General features: G+C 44.9%; 1 protein-coding gene across 3 annotated transcripts in view; it reads right to left on the bottom strand.

Moving 5' to 3' along the window:
- Positions 1-21,991, bottom strand: part of LOC120053871 (zinc finger protein ZFPM1-like) — a 109,444-nt gene extending 87,453 nt beyond the window's left edge. For all 3 annotated transcript variants that reach the window (XM_039001149.1, XM_039001152.1, XM_039001151.1), the window contains exon 1: positions 21,579-21,991. In XM_039001149.1, the coding sequence (XP_038857077.1) occupies positions 21,579-21,618 (40 nt within the window). In that variant the 5' untranslated portion in view covers positions 21,619-21,991. The remainder of the gene's footprint in view (positions 1-21,578) is intronic.

Here is a 21,991-nt window from a genome sequence, read left to right as displayed (position 1 = left end):
TCTGAAAATGATGAAGGAAACAGGAACAAAATGATCTATATCAACAGTAAAACGAGTCCTATATCGACATAACCTAAAAGCCGCCATACAAAAGCCAGACTACGGTTTGCAACTGCACATGGGGACAAAGATCAGACTTTTTTGAGAAATGTCCCCTGGTCTGATGAAACAAAAATAGAACTGTTTGGCCATAATGACCATCGTTATGTTTGGAGGAAAAAGGGGGAGGCTTGCAAGCCGAAGAACACCATCCCGACCGTGAAGCACGGGGGTGGTAGCATCATGTTGTGGGGGTGCTTTGCTGCAGCAAAAACTAGTGCACTTCCCAAAATAGATGGCATCATGAGGTAGGAAAAAATTTGGATATATTGAAGCAACATTTCAAGACATCAGTCAGGAAGTTAAAGCTGGATCACAAATGGGTCTTCCAAATGGACAATGACCCCAAGCATACTTCAAAAGTTGTGGCAAAATGGCTTAAGGACAACAAAGTCAAGGAATCGGAGTGGCCATCACAAAGCCCTGACCTCAATCCCATTGAAAATTTGTGGACAGAGCTGAAGAAGTGTGTGCGAGCAAGGAGGCCTACAAACCTGACTCAGTTACACCAGCTCTGTCAGGAGGAATGGGCCAAAATTCACCCAAATTATTGTGGGAAGCTTGTGGAAGGCTACCTGAAACGTTTGACCCAAGTTAAACAATTTAAAGGCAATGCTACCAAATACTAATTGAGTGTATGTAAACTTCTGACCCACTGGGATTGTGATGAAAGAAATAAAAGCTGAACGAAATAATTCTCTCTGCTATTATTCTGACATTTCACATTCTTAAAATAAAGTGGTGATCCTAACTGACCTAAGACAGGGAATACTTTTTACTAGGATTAAATGTCAGGAATTGTAAAAACTGAGTTTAAATGTATTTGGCTAAGGTGTATGTAAACTTCCGACTTCAACTGTAACTCAGAGAAAATGCATGTTACATGTGGCGTTCCACAAGGTTTCGTTTTTGGGACCGGTACTGTTCAGTTTATATATGCTAACTTCCTCCAGCTAAATCAAGACAAGACCGAGGTACTTATTGTTGGAGCCAAAGCACAGAGAGAGAATATGGTTGCACAGAGAGAGAATATGGTTGAACATTGCCACGACTTCCGCCAAAGTCAGTCCCTCTTCTTATTCGGGCGGCCTTCTAGCCATCGCTGATCCACTTTTCATTTTCCATTTGTTTTGTCTTTGTTTTAAACACCTGGTTTAAATTCCCCAATTACATATTCATTATTTAACCCTCTGTTTTCCCCATGGTTTTTGTGCGTGATTGTTTTATTGTAAGTTCGGTCCGATGTTTGTGGGCTTGGTATTACTTCATGTATTTGGACATTTTGAGTAAAGTTCCTTGTGTTACTCATCTCTGCTGTCATGCGCCTGACTCCTCTGCACCAGCTACACCCAGATCTTTACAGAATCACGCACCCGAAAATGGAGTCAGCAGGAGCAGACAACCCCCCTTTGGTGGTCGAGGAGCGCGTCCAACAGCATGCGACCATGTTGCAACGTCTCGGCACCGCCATGGATCGCATGCTGCAGACGATGGACCGATGGGAGAGAGGAGGAGTTCTGCCAGCGCCTCCACCGGCACCACTACAACAGGCACCACAGTTCACCCCTCCTTTACCCGGTCCCTGTGGGATTCGGCTCGCGCTCCCGAGGGAGTATGATGGGACAGCTGCCGGATGCCAGGGGTTCCTACTCCAGCTGGAACTCTACCTGGCGACCGTCCACCCGGCTCCTTCGGGACGTGAGAGCGTGTCCGCCCTCGTCTCCTGTCTCTCAGGGAAAGCCCTGGAGTGGGCCAATGGGGGGAAGGAGTTGGGGGGAAGGAGAAGCAGTGTTGGACAATTACGCGGAGTTCACCCGCCACCTCGGGCAGGTTTCGACCACCCGCCTGAGGGTAGAGCGGCGGGTGAACGTCTGTTCCACTTGAGGCAGGGGACGAGGTGCGCACAGGAGTTCGCCTTGGACTTCTGGACCCTGGCCGCCAGCGCGGGATGGAACGACAGGGCCCTGGTCGATCACTACCGGTGCAGTCTGCGCAGGGATGTCGGTCGGGAGTTGGCCTGCAGGGACACCACTCTTACGTTTGACCAGCTGGTGGACCTGTCCATTTGGCTGGATAACCTGCTGGCTACCCGCGGACGTCCGGATCGGGGCCTGTCAGTTCCATCCCCCAGCATCACCGCTCCGACGCCCATGGAGCTGGGAGGTGCTGCACTTAGGGCGACCGGAGGAGGGGCCATTCCCTGTACCATCTGTGGCCGCAGAGGGCACACTGCTGGTCAGTGCTGGGGAGGTTCTTCTGGAAGTCGAGACAGCAGGCAGGGCACTCTCGTGTCACCCCAGGTGAGTCGGCACCAGGTTCACTCAGAGCCCCCTGTTGCTCACATGTTTTTGTTTATACATTTTCCTGAGTTTTCCCCGCATTCCCAGCATAAGGCACTCGTAGATTCAGGTGCAGCTGGGAATTTTATTGACAGAGCATTTGCCCATAGTTTAGGAATCGCCATTGTTCCTGTGGATATGCCCTTCCCTGTGCACGCCCTAGATAGTTGACCATTAGGGTCAGGGCTAATTAGGGAGGCCACCGCTCCACTGGGCATGGTTACGCAGGAGGGTCACAAGGAGAGAATTAGTATTTTCCTTATTGATTCTCCTGCGTTTCCTGTGGTGCTGGGCCTACCCTGGTTGGCCTGTCATGACCCCACTATTTCGTGGCAACAGAGGGCTCTCAAGGGGTGGTCACGAAAGTGCTCGGGGAGGTGTTTTGGGGTTTCCATCGGTGCTACTACGGTGGAAAGTCCAGACCAGGTCTCCACCGTGCGCATCCCCTCTGAATATGCCGATTTGGCTCTCGCCTTCTGTAAGAAGAAGGCGACTCAATTACCACCCCATCGACGGGGGGATTGTGCGATAAATCTCCTGGTAGACGCAGCACTTCCCAGGAGTCACGTGTATCCCGTGTCACAGGAGGAGAAGGCGGCTATGGAAACATAGGTCTCAGAATCCCTGGGGCAGGGGTACATTCGGCCCTCCACCTCACCTGCCTCCTCGAGTTGCTTTTTTGTTAAGAAGAAGGATGGAGGTCTGCGCCCGTGCATTGACTATCGAGGTATCAACCAAATCACTGTGAGGTACAGCTACCCGCTGCCTCTTATAGCCACGGCGATTGAGTCAATGCACTGGGCGCGCTTCTTCACAAAATTGGATCTCAGGAGCGCTTACAACCTGGTGCGTATCCGGGAGAGGGACGAGTGGAAGACGGCATTTAGTACCACCTCAGGGCACTATGAGTACCTTGTCATGCCGTACGGGTTGATGAATGCTCCATCAGTCTTCCAGGCATTTGTAGACAAGATTTTCCGGGACCTGCACGGGCAGGGTGTAGTGGTGTATATCGACAACATTCTGATATACTCCGCTACACGCGCCGAGCATGTGTCCCTGGTGTGCAGGGTGCTTGGTCGACTGTTGGAGCATGACCTGTACGTCAAGGCTGAGAAATGTCTGTTCTTCCAACAGTCCGTCTCCTTCCTTGGGTACCGCATTTCCACTTCAGGGGTGGAGATGGAGAGTGACCGCATTTCAGCCGTGCGTAATTGGCCGACTCCCACCACGGTAAAGGAAGTGCAGCGGTTTCTAGGGTTTTCCAACTACTACCGGAGGTTTATCCAGGGCTTTGGTCAGGTAGCGGCTCCCATTACCTCACTGCTGAAGGGGGGACCGGTGTGACTGCAGTGGTCGGCTGAGGCGGACAAGGCTTTTGGTCACCTGAAGGCTCTGTTTACCTCGGCCGCCGTGCTGGCTCATCCGGATCCCTCTTTGGCATTCATAGTGGAGGTGGACACGTCCGAGGCTGGGATAGGAGCCGTGCTCTCTCAGCGCTCGGGCACGCCACCAAAGCTCAGCCCCTGTGCTTTCTTTTCGAAGAAGCTCAGCCCGGCGGAGCGTAACTATGTGGGGGACCGGGAGCTGTTGGCTGTTGTCAAGGCTCTGAAGGTGTGGAGACATTGGCTTGAGGGGGCTAAACACCCTTTTCTCATCTGGACTGACCACCGCAACCTGGAGTACATCCGGGCGGCGAGGAGACTGAACCCTCGCCAGGAAAGTTGGGCCATGTTCTTAACCCGTTTTGTTTTCACCCTGTCCTACAGACCAGGTTTCCAGAACGCTAAGGCAGACGCACTGTCCCGGATGTATGACACAGAGGAGCGGTCCATAGATCACACTCCCATACTTCCTGCCTCTTGCCTGGTGGCACCGGTGGTGTGGGAGCTGGTCGCGGACATCGAGAGGGCGTTACGTACAGAGCCCACTCCCTCCCCAGTGTCCAGCTGGGCGTCTGTACGTTCCGTCTGCTGTCCGCGACCGTTTGATCTATTGGATCCTCTGGTCATCCTGGCATCGGTCGGACGGTGCACTGTCTTAGTGGGAAGTACTGATGGTCCACCTTGGCCAAGGACGTGAGGGTTTATGTTTCCTCCTGCTCAGTGTGCACCCAGTGCAAGGCCCCTAGGCACCAGCCCTTACCCCTTCCACAACGGCCGTGGTCGCACTTATCGGTGGATTTCCTCATGGATCTTCCTCCCTCACAGGGTAACACCACGATCCAGAGCGTTCATGGAACGTCTGGGGGTCTCGGTCAGCCTTACCTCGGGCTTTCACCCCGAGAGTAACGGGCAGGTGGAGAGAGTAAACCAGGATGTGGGTAGGTTTCTGCGGTCTTATTGTCAGGACCGGCCGGGGGAGTGGGCGGCATTCATCCCCTGGGCAGAGATGGCCGAAAACTCGCTCCGCCACTTCTCCACTCCTCCACTAACCTCTCCCTCTTCCAGTGCGTACTGGGGTATCAGCCGGTTCTGGCACCTTGGCATCAGAGCCAGATCGAGGCTCCTGCGGTGTGGACGAATGTGTTAAGCGCTCGGAGGAGACCTGGGACGCCGCTCATGTGCACCTGCAACGGGCCGTGAGGCTTCAGAAGGCGAGCGCCGATCGCCACCGCAGTGAGGCTCGCGACCCGAAACCTGACCCTCCGCCTGTCCTGCCGAAAGCTGGGCCCGCGGTTTGTGGGGCCATTCAAAGTCCTGAGGAGACTGAACGAGGTTTGCTACAGGTTACAGCTTCCCCCGGATTACCGTATTAACCCCTCGTTCCATGTGTCTCTCCTCAGGCCGGTGGTGGCTGGTCCACTCCAGGAGTCTGAGGTGCGGGAGGTTCCTCCGCCCACTCTGGACATCGAGTGGGCCCCGGCGTATGCTGTTCGAGCCATACTGGACTCGAGGCGTCGGGCGAGGGGCCTTCAGTACCTCGTGGAGTGGGAGGGGTATGGTCTGTAGGAGAGATGCTGGGTGCTGGTGGAGGATGTTTTTGGACTCTTCGTTGCTGCAGGAGTTCCACCGTCTCCATCCGGATCGCCCTGCGCCTCGTCAAGGGGGGGCTACTGTCACAACTTCCGCCGAAGTCGGTCCCTCTTCTTGTTCGGGGCGTTCGGCGGTCGACGTCACCAGCCTTCTAGCCATCGCCAATCCACTTTTCATTTTCCATTTGTTTTGTCTTTGTTTTACACACCTGGTTTCAATTCCCCAATTACATATTCATTATTTAACCCTCTGTTTTCCCCATGGTTTTTGTGCGTGATTGTTTTATTGTAAGTTCGGTCCGATGTTTGTGGGCTTGGTATTACTTCATGTATTTGGACATTTTGAGTAAAGTTCCTTGTGTTACTCATCTCTGCTGTCCTGCGCCTGACTCCTCTGCACCAGCTACACCCAGATCCTTACACACATTTTAATTCACAGACAATAAAGATAAAACACCAGGTAAAAAACCTAGGTGTTATTTTAGATTCTGAACTCAATTTCGATTCACACATTATGAACGTGACCAAAATAGCTTTTTACCACCTGAGGAACATTGACAAGGTGCGGACGTTTCTCTCTCAGGCTGATACTGAGAGACTCATCCATGATTTTATTACAAGCAGGCTTGACTAATGTAATGCTCTACTGTCTGGTCCACCCAAGAAAGCCATTGGTCATCTGCAATACATACAGAATGCTGCATCACGGGTACTGACCAAGACCAGATGGAGAGCACACATTACACCGGTTTTAAAGTATCTGCACTGGCTGCCTGTGAGTTTTAGAATACAGTTTAAGAATCTTCTATTGGTTTTTAAATCAATCCACGATTGTGCATGTCAGACATGCTTTTAAGTTATGTACCCAGTAGGTGCCTCAGGTCCTCTGGCACTGGCCAGTTAACTATCCAAAAGCCTAGGACCAAGAGGCATAGAGAGGCAGCCTTTAGTTATTATGCTTCAGCCTCTGGAATAGCCTGCCAGAGAACCTGAGGTGGGGCGAAACTGTGGACATATTTAAAAGAGATCTTAAAAACACATTTTTACACATACATGTTATTCAAATCATATTATCCAAACTGCTCGCATGCGTCAAAAGAGGGTCTGCATAGCCACGAGCTAAAAAAGAACTTGGTTCTAAACTCAGCAAAAAAAGAAACATCCCTTTTTCCCTTTAACTTCACAGATCTTCATTGTAAAGGGTTTAACCTTTCTGAACCACCCATCCCGGTATCGGGATAATTGTCATCAGCAACGCTGAATAGCATAGCGCCACAGTCAAATAATATTACTAGAAAATATTCATATTCATGAAATCACAAGTGCAATATTGCAAAACACAGCTTAGCCTTTTGTTAATCCACCTGTCGTCTCAGATTTTGAAATTATGCTTTACATAAGTTTATCGATCGCTCGACAAAACATTAAGTACACTTAGCATCAGGTAACTTGGTCACGAAAATCAGAAAAGCAATCAAATGAATCGTTTACCTTTGATGATCTTCGGATGTTTTCACTCACGAGACTCCCAGTTAGACAACAAATGTTCCTTTTGTTCCATAAAGATTATTTTTATATCCAAATACCTCCGTTTGTTTGGTGCGTTATGCTCAGAAATCCACAGGAAATAGCGGTCACGACAACGCAGACGAAAATTCCAGATAATATCCATAATGTCCACAGAAACATGTCAAACGTTTTTTTATAATCAATCCTCAGGTTGTTTTTCAAATATCTATTCGATAATATATCAACCGGGAGTGTTGGTTTTTCAATAGGACCGGGAGTAACAATGGCCGCCTTTCTCTGTTGCGCAAAACTCACTCTGAGAGCCCCCACCTATGCACTTACGCAATGTGATCGTTCTCGCTCATTTTTCAAAATAAAAGCCTGAAACTATGTCTAAAGGAATCTGGTTGATATCCCTTTAAATGGGTGATAGGGATGCATAAGAACAGAGAGGTTTCAAAAACAGAGGCAGTTCCTGATTGGATTTTCCTCAGGTTTTAGCCTGCAATATCAGTTCTGTTAAACCCATAGACAAAATTTTGCCAGTTTTGGAAACTTTAGAGTGTTTTCTATCCTAATCTGACAATTATATGCATATTCTAGTTTCGGGGGCTGAGAAATAGGCAGTTTCAAATGGGTACGTTTTTTAGCCAAAAACGAAAATACTGCCCCCTATACTTAAGAAGTTTTAAACACTGTTTCCCATGCTTGTTCAATGAACCATAAACAATTAATGAACACGCACCCGTGAAACGGTCGTTAAGACAATAACAGCTTACAGACGGTAGGCAATTAAGGTCACAGTTATGAAAACTTAGGACACTAAAGAGGCCTTTCTACTGACTCTGAAAAACAGCAAAAGAAAGATGCCCAGGGTCCCTGCTCATCTGCGTGAACATGCCTTAGGCATGTTGCAAGGAGGCATGAGGACTGCAGATGTGGCCAGGGCAATAAATTGCAATGCCAGTACTGTGAGACGCCTAAGACAGCGCTACAGGGAGACAGGATGGACAGCTGATCATCCTCGCAGTGGCAGACAACGTGCAACAACAGCTGCACAGGATCGGTACATCCGAACATCACACCTGTGGGACAGATACAGGATGGCAACAACAACTCGGGCGAGTTACACCAGGAATGCACAATCCCTCCACCAGTGCTCAGACTGTCCGCAACAGGCTGAGAGAGGCTGGACTGAGGGCTTGTAAGCCAGTTATAAGGCAGTTCCTCACCAGACATCACTGGCAACAACGTTACCTATGGGCACAAACCCACCGTCGCTGGACCAGACAGGACTGGCAAAAAGTGCTCTCGCGGTTTTGTCTCACCAGGGGTGATGGTCGGATTCGCGTTTATCGTTGAAGGAATGAGCGTTACACCGAGGTCTGTACTCTTGAGCGGGATCGATTTGGAGGTGGAGGGTCCGTCATGGTCTGGGGCAGTGTGTCACAGCATCATCGGACTGAGCTTGTTGTCATTGCAGGCAATCTCAACGCTGTGCGTTACAGGGAAGACATCCTCCTCCCTCATGTGGTACCCTTCCTGCAGGCTCATCCTGACATGACCCTCCAGCATGACAATGCCACCAGCCATACTGCTCGTTCTGTGCGTGATTTCCTGCAAGACAGGAATGTCAGTGTTCTGCCATGGCCAGCGAAGAGCCCGGATCTCAATCCCATTGAGTACGTCTGGGACCTGTTGGATCGGAGGGTCAGGGCTAGGGCCATTCCCCCCAGAAATGTCTGGGAACTTGCAGGTGCCTTGATGGAAGAGTGCGGTAACTTCTCACAGCAAGAACTGGCAAATCTGGTGCAGTCCATGAGGAGGAGGTGCACTGTAGTACTTCATGCAGCTGGTGGCCACACCAGATACTGACTGTTACTTTATCATGTTAAGTTATCATGTTAAGTTTGCTGAAAATAAGCGCAGTTAACAGTGAGAGAAGGTTTCTTTTTGTTTATTTGTTTATTTGTGACACGTGACAGGCTGCAAGTGCCACCTCTCCCATCTCCTCATTGGTTTTTAGGAACATATACCCACGTGGGTGATTGAAAGATGAACTGAGTGAATCACACTCCAGTCCAGTTGGTGGGTCGCCAACCGCACCTTAAAGTTGGTTGCCAACCACCATATAAAGTCCAAAGAAGAAGAAGAAGACTGAAGGAGGAGAGATTACTAGAAACTAACTAGGCTGACCTTTTTATCTGTGGATTATTTGTCAGATTAGAGGACCTTGTGCATTTCAGATAAAATAACAACCCAATGTTTATATCCCAGGACAAATTAGCTAGCAACAACAAGTTAGCTAGCTAAATTGCCATGAATGTTTCATGCGTTTCGACCTGTCCCCAAATATAAGTTGGTTCAGAGTTTGTTTTGATATTTCAACCTGCGTGTCCTGATCAACATGCGCGCTATGGCGCACGAGGACGCGCGCGGTCTAGTCAGCATGTAAAGGTGCTTTTTAGTTGTTCTGTTTTTTTTATCCTCTTATTTTTGTTGTTTTTTTTTTTTGTGAAGCACATTGCATTGCATTCCATATCTGAAATGTACTGTATAAATAAAGCTTGATTTGATTTCTCAAACTTGATCCTGCCAATGCATACTTGTCCCAACCAAGCAAAATCAAATCAAATTGTATTTGTTACATGCGCTGAATACAACAGGTGTAGACTTTACAGTGAAATGTTTGCTTACAAGCCCAAACAATGCAGTTTTAAGAAAAAAGTGTTGAAGTATTTACTAAAATAAACTGAAGTAAAAAATAACACATAATTAAGGAGCAACAATAAAATGACAGTAGCAAGGCTATATACAGGGGGTACCGGTCCAGAGTCAATGTGCGGGGGCACAGGTTAGTCGAGCACCCAAGCTAACTGGCTAAAGTTGGCTAGCTTTCTAGCTAGCTACTTCTAGACACAAATGAGAGAACACCTCACTCTAACCATTTTACTCACCGTAGCAGAGCTGGTTAGGCTGTTTACATGTTATCTAGAGCGTTATTGACTAGCTATTACTTTTTTTGTCTATGTTTGCTGACATTAGTCATATTAAGTGGGTGTTGCGCCTTCGTAAATTCATCCGTTATTCTGCGCTCTGGCACACTCAGACGAGAGTGCTCTGAAATCGGAGTAGATAGCATATCTCTTGCGTTCGCAAATTCACTCTGGCTAACTGGATAACAGTCGTTCAAGTTCTTGCTAGCTAACCAAATGACACCTGCATCTCTAACTGTGTATAGCCACAGAAAAACGATATGAGGGGAAAAAGTCACTCACCCACTCCTCCAATAGCATGACATGACATCCTCCTTATGCTCCGTGTTTTTTTTAGCTTGCTACATAGATAGATACACTTGTCTATTAGCCATGATATGAATGACTTGTGATCATTGCCCTTGCTAGTTTGATTGTATTGACATTCCCAGACTTAGTTGCATTTGTCCATTTACTTCCAAAATATTGAGTCATTGAAACTGAAACACTGCATCCCGAATGGAGGCAGCAAACAATGTACCAGGCCAGCTGTGATTTACAACCTGATAGCAATATTTGTTGGACTACCAATCATTGAACTGCATCCATCTATTCTGCCAATAATGCCTTAGTGTACGTCATGGAGTATTGAGTCAAATATAATCTATTTTTAAAGCCTCTTATATAGTTGGTTTTGTAGCATAAATTGGGAATGTTATACTTTTGTCTGTTTGTTTCATATCTGCAAAAAAGGGAAAACGCTGTCCGTTCCACTTTAAGGTGTCTGCAATAGAATAAACGTGGCAAAAATGAATGTGGACATTAATATATGCATTTCTATAGCATTAAAATATGTTTTACAATGGTGGGGGAGTGCCAAGATGGAAGCACGGTGGCTTCACCTGACGGGCCACCCTCAGGTGGTAAGGGTACGCAACAACACATCTGACAAGCTGATCCTCAACACGGTGGCCCCTCAGGGGTGCATGCTTAGGCCCCTCCTGTACTGCCTGGTCACCCATGACTGCGTGGCCAAGCACGACTCCAACACCATCATTACGTTTTCTGACAACTCAACGGTGGTAGGCATGATCTTAGCCTGATCACCGACAACAATGAGACAGCCTATAGAGAGGAAGTCAGAGACATGGCAGTGTGGTGCCAGGACAACAACCTCTCCCTCAAAGTGATCAAGACAAAGAATATGATTGTGGACTACAGGAAAAGGAGGGCCGAGCATGCCCCCATTCACATCGACGGGGCTGTAGTGGAGCAGGTCGAGAGCTTCAAGTTCCTTAGTTTTCACATCACCAACAAACTATCATGGTCGAAACACACAAAGAAAGTCGTGAAGAGGGCACGACAACACCTATTCCCGCTCAGGAGAGGGGGTCCTCAGATCCTCAAAAAGTTCTACAATGGGTACTTTCTAAAATAATTAAAAGCAATTGGTAACTATCTGGTATGCTGGTGCCTAGTAGTTCAAAGTTTTAATAAAACCAAAATAAACAAAATAAACAAAGTAATTGTCATGTACAATACTAAGTAAATACATGGTTGCTACTGTAAATTGGATATTGATGATGATTATTATGATATATGTAGTCATAGTGTGATATTTTCCTTCTGTTCTTGTCAATGATTTATATATACATTAGATGACTGATAGGGGGCGCTGTGTTGAATCAAATCAAATATATTTGATTTGCCCCGCAAATGTCGATTTAAGGCAGCCCCCCACACCTCTCTGATTCAGAGGGGTTGGGTTAAATGCGGAAGACACATTTCAGTTGAAGGCATTCAGTTGAACAACTGACTAGGTATCCCCCATTCCCTTTCCCATTGACATCACAAAATGTCCTAGTAAATACCAAAACAAACCAGTGGAAACAGTACCATGAGATATAATGCACATTCCAAATCTGCTCGCTTATCAATAGTCTACAGAGGTTGAACTGGCTGCGAACAGACACTGTAGGTTAGTCCATGTCCTAAAAGGATGGCAATGATGTTAAGACATCTGATTGCCAACGGATGTCATTAAACCACCCGATTGCTCTTCCCTCTCTTCCTCTTCCCCATTTGTACTCTCTTGTCGTTCATTGATTGTCAAGAAGGAAACTTCTTCATTTACACACTATTTAAAGGAAAGGAGTTTCAGTTGTGGTCATACTGTCTGACTCAATCTGCCATGTTGTTCCCTAATCTCATCTGGGCACAATTATGTATTTCATTATGTGCACGTACAGTATCAATAAGATACTAAGAGAGGGAAGATATAAGATAGTTTGTCATGGCTGCCTATTGGAAGATAACAAAGGGAGTGGTGTGTAACATGATGTCTGGACTACATCATCTCTCTTCTCACAACAGAATGATTTCCCAATGAGAAGGGGTGACAAGAAGTGATGAGACACTGGACTTGAAGAAGCCTAGTAATGAGTGGGGTGTACAAAGACACCATCTAACCCATCATCACTATTTCTCATTTTTAAGTTTTTACTTATTTCTCTTATCTTTGCTCACTCAACCGTTCCCATTTCTTACTGTACATTAGAAACCTGAACACCGAAAAGTACATTTCTATGACGTGTTAGTCCTGTGTGGCTCAGCTGGTAGAGCATGGCACTTGCAACACTGTGTTCGATTCCCACAGGGGATTAGTACAAAAAAATATGAAAATGTATGCATTCACTACTGTAAGTCACTCTGGATAAGAGCGTCTGCTAAATATGTAAAATGTGTTATGTGCCATCTGTGGCCCCTACCACAAGTATCTAAATCCCTCTGCCTACACAACTGTCTTTGACTGACAGGTCCCTTTTCAGCCACAGAGCAAGAGCACACATGGTTTACACAAGCATAATGCAAACCAGACAAAGATCATTCACAATGGCACTCCATTCCCTACATAGTGCAGTACTTTTGTAGTGCACTATATTAGGCATACACTATCAGAAAAAAACATGCTATCTAGAACATTAAAGGGTTCTTCAGCTGTCCCTATAAGAGAACCCTTTGAAATCGTTTTTTTTGTTCCAGGCATAACCTTTTTGGGAACCCAAAAGGGTTCTATATACAACCAAACAGGGTTCTACCTGGAACCAAAAAGGGTTCTCCTATTGGGACAGTAGGGTTGCACATTTTAAATTACCATTTAAATGTAGATGTTTTTTGCATTGGACATATTTACAATATCATACGGAGACAGAAACATAAACCTTTTACCTTATCATAAGTAGACAATTGCAAATGATGAAATCCTTCCAATAGAAACAAACAAAACTATTTAGTTACGAATTGAACTTTAATTACATGAGTTGACTCTTCACATGGGATGATTTCACTGAACAACAAAAGAAAGGGAATATTGAATGATCCACAATGATCCGTCGCATCTCCCAAAAACGTTTTCAACATACATCTGTAAAATTAAAGAAACTAAAGTCTAGAAACTAAAGCTTTGGTTGTCTTCCTCTCAGGCTTCCATGTCTTCTCCCTGGACCTCCTCAATGTCCACCTCTTGAACATCAGACTCTGAGGCCTCATCTTCACTGTCACTTTCCAACCTTGTTGAGGATGGCTCGTTGTCAGGCTCAAAAAGCCTCAGATTTGCCCGGATGGCCACCAATTTTTCAACCCTTTTATTGGTCAACCTGTTGAGTGCTTTGGTGTGTGTGTTCCCAAACAAGGTCCAGTTGCGCTCTGAGGCGGCTGATGTTGGTGAGATTTGGAGGATGATGAAGGCAACAGGGGAAAGAGCCTCAGATCCATAAAGTCCCTTCCACCAGGTGGCTGATGAGATATGTAGGCACGACTGCCATATTGCATCTCCATCCCAAAGCCCTTGCTTGGAAGTGTACTTCGCCAGACTGCCAAGAACCTTGCCCGTGGCGAGACATGATAGTGATGACACCATAGACCTTGTTGATCTCTGCACCAAACAAGATGCTCTTGCCAGCATACTTGGGGTCCAACATGTACACTGCAGAGTGTATGGGCTTCAGGCAGAAGTCTTCACAATTTTTGATGTATTTCAGAACTGCAGTTTCCTCTGCTTGGAGCAACAGTTAAGTGGGCAGGGCAGTACAGATTTCTTCACTTACATCTGCAAGCAGAGTCTGAACATCAGACAGGATGGCATTGTCTCCCTCAATCCGTGCAATGGCTACTGCTATAGGTTTCAGGAGTTTCAGGCTGCTTACCACTCTCTTCGAAAATACATCATCCAGGATGCTCCTCTTGATGGGGCTGTCCATATCGGCAGACTGTGATATGGCCATTTCTCTTAGAAACTCCTTCCCCTCCAGGAGACTGTCAAACATGAAGACAACACCACCCCAACATGTGTTGCTGGGCAGCTTCAATGTGGTGCTCTTATTCTTCTCACTTTGCTTGGTGAGGTAGATTTCTGCTACAACTTGATGAACCTTTACATAGCTAACCATTCCTTGGCTCTCTTGTAGAGTGTATCCATTGTTTTCAGTGCCATGATGTCCTTGAGGAGCAGATTCAATGCATGAGCAGCACAGCCAATGGGTGTGATGTGAGGGTAGGACTCCTCCACATTAGACCAAGCAGCCATCATGTTCACAGCATTGTCTGTCACCAGTGCACCACCTTCTGTGGTCCAAGGTCATTGATGACTGCCTTCAGCTCATCTGCAATGTAGAGACCGGTGTGGCTGTTGTCCCTTGTGTCTGTGCTCTTGTAGAATACTGGTTGAGGGGTGGAGATGATGTAGTTAATTATTCCTTGCTTTCTCTATGATTTGCTTGACCTTCACTTGAACTCTGTTGAACTCTGCATCCATCAAATCATCAAATGACTAGATAAAGCATGTCTGGTTGGAGGGGGGGAAGCTGGTCCAAGAACATTCAGAAATCTCTTTCAATACACATTGCCTGTGAGCATCAGAGGTGAACCAGTTGCATACACAGCAACTGTGTACAGCTCAAGCAAGACATTCATCAGCATTTCTCTGAATACGTTCCTCCATTGAGTCAAAAAAACTTCTGATTCCAGGAGGACCATGAGCTGTTGCTATCAATAAGGTGTCTGATTCATCATTTTCACCTCGAATAGAAGTAGAGGGACTTTTGTCAGAGGTTGCTTGTTGTGAGCGCTGAGGGAACTTTATGCACTTGGCCAGATGATTCTGCATCTTTGTTGCATTCTTCACAGTATTTGAAAATGTACACAGCTTTTCATTCTACATTAGCTGCAGTGAAATGTATCCACACATCAGATGGTGCCCGTGGCATTTTCCTGTAAAGATTAGATTTTCTTAAATAAAAAACCCCTAATACAATTCCATGTACAGATAAATAGATAAGCAGTTAGATTAAACAACTCCTTTGTAAGATAAATGTTTTAAAATTAAACATGTATAGAAACAGGTGAATTAAAACTCAGTTAGCAGACTAAAGCAAGCTAAAACTCACATGGTAGCAAAAACTAACTAGCAAAAATTGTTAACAAGTTAGAAATGATTTAAACACACTTTGCTGTAGACTACTATTTACTAGTTAACAGAAAATCATGTATGTCATATAAAATATATTCACCCCACCCAGTATTGTAATCACAACTTACCAGAAAGCATGTAGTCCTTGGCTCAGACAATGATGGAAGAATGCACTGTGCATGCAGAGGGTTGCAATTCCATTGAATTGGGGATAGTTTAACCAAAATATGCCACAAGACCTAAAATTGCCTTGTGTATCCCACAAAAAAAGGTTCACTGTTATAAGCTAACTTTGTTGATGAATTTAAGCAAAATTCCCCAAATTCCCGGGCTTAACTTCCTATGGTAAATTTCCTGGAAAATTCCAGAAATTTACCGGAAGGTTTCAGACCCTTTGCAACCCTAGGGGACAGACCAAAAAACTTTTGGAACCCTTTTTTCTAAGAGTGCATGGTGGCATTTGGGATGTATCCTAACTGGCCAGAGTGTAGTGTATGAGAGCAGACAGTGGAGGGGCCACTGGTCTCGACCACCTCTGTTAAGGTGGCTCCCCGGGGCCAGTCTAACATCTCCTCTTTCTGGGCTTTTGTCCCTGACGCCCAGTAGTTCTTATCGCCACTTTTGCTCCTCATACACCCTGCCCATTGCTCACTGAAAAGATTTCACATGCTGCTCCTTAATGTAGCCCAATCAAGCACTGTGGGCAAAGCACATTTTCTAGGAGTGTGTGTGTGTGTCTGTCAGTTGACAGAGCATGGTGCTTGCAACGCCAAGTTCCCACGGGGGACCAGTACGGAAAAAAAGTATGAAAATGTATTCACTCACTAGTGTAAGTCGCTCTGGATAAGAGGTGGAGGTGCAGTCATAATTTCGTGTGACATAGATATCATATTCTACAGGTCAAGAATACATGCTTCCATGTCCCATATCACAGTAACGGTTGTGGGCAGAGTCATTCCCATGGTGCTCCGCTCCCTCCGCCTGCCTGCCAGCTGTAAAACCAGGTCAGTCTGGATTGTTTACCAAGGCATTTTTACACCCCGGAACAGTACAGAGCGCTGAACACAGTAGGAGCAAATGGCCTCTCTTATCAGCAGCGCTGGGGGGGGGGGCTTGTCATAACAGCATCACACACTGTCCCCCGGCCAGCGGCCTGCCTGCCGACTGCCTGACCACGGCCACGTGGCCCATGGCTATCCAGGACACACATCGATACACCAGCTCTATACAAACCTCTACATCAAGACCCCAATGTAAACATACTAGAACAACACCCACAACCTCAGCCCATCAATCAAATCATACCGTCTATAAATATCCATCATCAACTGCACAGTGGACACAGAACTAAAGAATCATTGGTCCCATTGTGCATTGTGTCCCTATTAATACCTATATATTTATATGGTTGCTACATAGGCAGGTACAGTGTAATTACAGTGTAGATGCACATTGTTACATAGTCCCTACATCACAAAGCAGCACCAGCAGTATTTAGAATGGAAGGTGGGACACGGCTGTTATGTACTTGAGGAAAGGGCTCTTTGCTTTACGTTACTGGGGTAAAAGTCCACCTACACTACAGGACCGTATGTGCAAACCCCACACCAAAGACAAAACACAGCAGGGCATTTCCATGTAAAAGAACCCATGAGCACCAACGTGAAGTTCATAGGACCATATCAAATTGGGTGTCAAATGAAAGCTAAGAGTCTATGTTTTGTGGAAATGAAGGAAACCATTTTCCATCTTAAAAACTGGGCTTTAAGTAAAGGCTTTGATTTCTTGATAGGCAGATGGAAAACTTTGAAATCAAGGGTTTTTGTTTGGCATATATTTTTTTAAGTGAAAAAACTGAGTCAAAGCATAATTATGTTCCCGTGGAATTGCCCAGTATCAATTACTGCAAAAGTAAATAGTTTGACAAATATTAGGCTACTGTAAGTAGGTGGCAAGTATTCCCAAAGTCCTTGCTTAAGAGGTCAGAGGTGAAACCATTTACAACTGCTCCAGGGGGCCATGGAGCAGAGCATCATAATTCACACTACACAGTCCCCAGAGTAAATAGCAGGAAGGTGTAATAACTCATCCACACACCAAACAGGCAGTGTTTCCTCTGTAACCCTGCCAACTTCCCCCCACAGGCAGCCCACTCACCCACTAACACGGTTCAACATCATCAGATCTATAGGCTATAACCTAACGACAAAAGAAACCGATACACACAGGAATCCACCAACAAAAAGAGGAAATCCCCCAAAATATTATCTAATATTGAACTGTATTGTACTGCACAGTACTCCACTGTGCTCTGCTATATATCCATAATTATGCATCTCTGTGTAGTACAGATCAGGGAGCCATGATGTCATTCTGGAGATTGGGCCCCAGAGCTTATCAAAAGTTCACATCGAGCTAAAAGTAGAACAAAGAAGGTAAAACACACAAGAGAAAGCCACCAAGGCGCTGTGTGTGTATATATGGGTGTATGGGTTTATGAGTGTGTGTCTGTCTGAGACTCTGTGTGCATGAGCCATGTATTTTAATTTTGGGGTATTATTACTGGCTTGGGAAGATTGGATTCATCTTTCAATTGTAAAAAAAAAAAAAAAACAAACAGTCATATGGCCTATAGAGGTAAATGTAGTCATTAAATGTTCTCAAACTGAACAGACTATTTAAAAGCATCCCAATTCCGGCGTAATCCGTCATCATCTAATATCTCGTAGTAAAATCAACAACTTTTAGCGTTATGCTGATGTTGGATTTTTTCCCTTTTAGCGGCATAGATGTGCTCTTCATTTTTTCCAAAAAAGCACTCAAGATAATCATCAACGAACACAACATTTCAATGATATCTTACATGGAATCTACACTGAGTAATACGTGGTATTAGTTTTAATTAAATTAATCAACTACAATGCTTGTTAGGGAAAAAACCAGGGGGCGGGGAAAAGGGTGAAGTTGAAGAAGAGAGAGAGGGAGAGAAATGCATTCACACCTATCATCTAATTATACAACATTAATCACATTAACGGTGGAACTGATTGCCAGGGTCCAGGCCTTGCTGCTCCTCTGTGTGGCTTTGTTATTGCAGTGGAGTCTTAGCCTGCCTGCTCTGTGCTGATAACAACTCTAATCGCACTTGGCAATCTCTATCTGCACTGGAGATCGGGCCCCAGGGCTTATCAAAAGTTCACATCGAGCTAAAAGCAGAACAAAGAAGGAAAAACACACAAGAGAAAGCCACTAAGGCGCTGTGTGTGTATATATGGGCGTATGGGTTTACGAGTGTGTGTAAGAGACTGTGTATGTGTGATCTATGTATTATTATAATGTTTTACTGGCCTGGGAAGATTGGATTCATCTTTCAATTGTACAAAAAAATGTAATATAACCTATAGAGGTAAAAGTGTATGTAAGACATCCATTCAAAATAGAACAGGGTTACATCCAAACTGTTTAATTTGTTTTATATAAATCTCAATTCAAAAAAAACCTAGATGCACAAATACACTTTCAGAGCAACTGCCATTGTCTAAAGAGATGAGGTCAATGTTAATTCAGAGATTGCTGAACCTACAGACGTGACTTCGTGGTTTCTATAGGCGGCCATGCTATATTCATGCTGACCTCTGAGCTTTATCAGTGATGTCATGAGGGCAGAGCTGCAGAGAAAGCTGCTGTATCTGTGGATCTGCCTGAGCTTATCTATCAGTGATCAGCAGGCGGCCTTATCAGCCCTGCACATCTCAGAGAGGGCGAGCTGCCTGCTTTCAAACCTAGAACCATTTCTGTATTCCTGGATTTTTTCCACTATGCCTTATCAGGCCTGCTATCCCTATTTCTGGCCTTATCTGCTTCTCCCGTTTTTTGTTTTTTTTTATCAAAAGATACACCCAGCTAGTCCCAAACAACAACACAAACACGACAAAGATGAGAATGCAGCAGCCAAATGTAATTATAATGCAAGCTCAATCCAAATCGCCTCCATCTGTCTCACACTATCGGGGGAGCGATCACCGCCCTGCTTATCCTGTCTCCATCTCAACTGCCAAAATATAAGCCCTGAGATCCGGAGCCAGTGCCCCATTCATATCTTTCCATCGAGGAGGAATGGATAATCAGTTTGAGAGATCTTCACCATCGGGAAAATGACGCACAAAAGACGTAGACAAATATCTACCCTGAGTTGAGGCTTCCATAATGCTGGACACATCTGTTTTTGGTCCAGCATTCCAAATGCCACCACCGCCCAGTAAGTGTGCTATAACCACAACACAGTAATTAATTAAAATATGGACTAGTACAGAGAAGCAAGCTTGTGATGCTTATGGAACAATATGGTGGATGTAATCAAACCCCAAGCCCTTATCACTACTCCTCCTACATTAAAATGTCTGCCAAGGCACAAGAGAATCATGGGACTTCTGTGTCACATCAAGAAGCAAGGAAGCATGATGGTGTAAGCACTGATAAAGACAAAGGCCATGACACCCCTGATATGCTTCCAGCTTGAATTTATCCTCTCCAGTGTCTGGACTATATCCACAGTCCATGTGAGACTGATGGGTGATCAATTGGAAGACCACTATGGGAAAATAATAAGTAAAGGAAATAACTTTTTTATATTATTATTATTTACATTACTGCTAGCCAACAGAACAATCATCCTCTTCATGAATAACATAACATGTGAAGAGGATTTTTCTTTTTCATAATAACACTAGCCTACAAAAATGCTTCCATACTTAGTCAAATACTTTTTTAAACCTATATCTCTCATGTAGCCTTTTCAAGTGGCTGCTTTGAAGATGGCATGTTGCAGAGATTCCATTTGGGTAGTTGGAGAGTCCGTTTGGGTAGATAGCATGACCGCCCAATGGTGTGCCTTTTACTAGAAGCATCGTTATGGGCACTTTATGCACAATGCTTAATGTATGCTAATATAACCTTATCATGTGATTTCTCTTTCGTTTTAAGAGTTACTTTCTGCTTTATTTTTGAGCAACCCTTTCAAACTCAACCTCCAAGATATTGCTACTGTGCTTATCGGACCAAGGCATCTCTTCTGCATGAAGAACTGAAAGAGCGCCTGGCACCAGAGCAAAACGACTTCTCCGCAGTAGGCAGCCAGGGAGTAAGTGTGTGTTTGAGAGAGACCTTTTAAATGGACGCCTATGCATTAAAGAGTTAAAAGGATAGATGAAAAAAGATCCAATTGTAACCCACTATCAGAATGCGAGATCAGCAAGCGCGCTATCTGACGCCCCATCTCTGGAAAGAGAACTGAAAAGCCGGGGGAAATGCAACGCCAGCCTCAGTGCAGCTTCAGACAGAAAACAAATAAAAAAAGATCCAATTTTAATCTTTATCTCGGTTGCGATCGGATCGCAGTTTATCTGCGTTCACATCGCCTTTTTCAGAGAACAGTGACGTTTCCACAACATAATTAAACAGGAAACCACTGTTACAGTTCAGTTGCCAATGGACAAAACGTTTTTAAAAGAGCAAGCAAATTCAACGTTTTATTAAGCCTAGGGGACTATATTGCAACTAAATAAAGTTGGAGAGAGACTGCAAGTTAGGCTAAATGGCCCTAACTAAGTAACCCAATGTTAAAACCCACTGTGATAAACTGCATAAACCATTTATTTTTTATTTTTGCCTAACCTACATATAAAAGAATTATAGCTTTCACATGATGTTCACATTGTTACTTCAAAACAATATTTGATTGCACACTCACTGTGGAGAGTGGAGCAGGAAAGCGCCGAAAACATTGCTTACACTGAGATGTGCTTTACATCACATTTAAAATGATAGATTATTTTGAATACATGTGCTCTAGTAGGCCTACTAAGCATTTATAACAGTAGCATTTAAAAAAGTAGCATTTATAACATGTGCTCGATATTCGGCTAGTTGACTAGCCTATTTTTTAAATGTATTTGAGTCAGTATGCTATCATTGAAACTGTTGGCTTCCCTACATCAAATGTAGGCTAAAAAGAATGCACATTTCCACAAAATTATTATAAACATAGTCACATAGCCTAATCGCATTTTTATATTAGTTTGGTAGGTCATTTATAGCAATATTATTTTGGTCACTGCTAAATGTCACAAACCTAGTCCACCTGTCAAAGTATATACAGTATGTTCGCAATGAACCACCTTTAATAAAGATCAATGTGAACTTATTATTTTCCTTACGTTTGATCTGCCGGGGTTTGCTCTGCTTTCTTCGGGACATATCTTTCTCCTGCTCTTGGTCCGCTGAAGGTAAGTGATCTTCCTAGGAAGAACTAGCACTGAAACACTGATCGATCTCCAGCCGGAGATATCCGCATGACCTGCACTTAGATATTCTTTGACGCACGAGGGCTACCTGTGGCCAAGTAAGCTTTAGTTACTTTTCAATGTCTTCCCAGATGTGCGGTCTTCTCTTTTCCCTTCCTCCTCTTCCTTGTGAGGTCTTAACTGTCACCTACGGGATGCCAGTGACTGCAGTTGTATCGCTATAACTATTCTATAAAATGTTGCCGCTATGTCAATGTAGCCTATAACTGTTTTCGTTTTCCCTTTGTTTTTCCCTAGTCCGCCCAACACTCGAGTACTGGCAGGCA

The sequence above is a fragment of the Salvelinus namaycush genome, chromosome 9 (assembly GCF_016432855.1).
Source record: "Salvelinus namaycush isolate Seneca chromosome 9, SaNama_1.0, whole genome shotgun sequence".
Taxonomy (NCBI): Eukaryota; Metazoa; Chordata; class Actinopteri; order Salmoniformes; family Salmonidae; genus Salvelinus; species Salvelinus namaycush.
The sequence above is the reverse complement of the archived record's forward strand: the minus strand, read 5'-3'. Positions and strand labels throughout refer to the sequence as shown.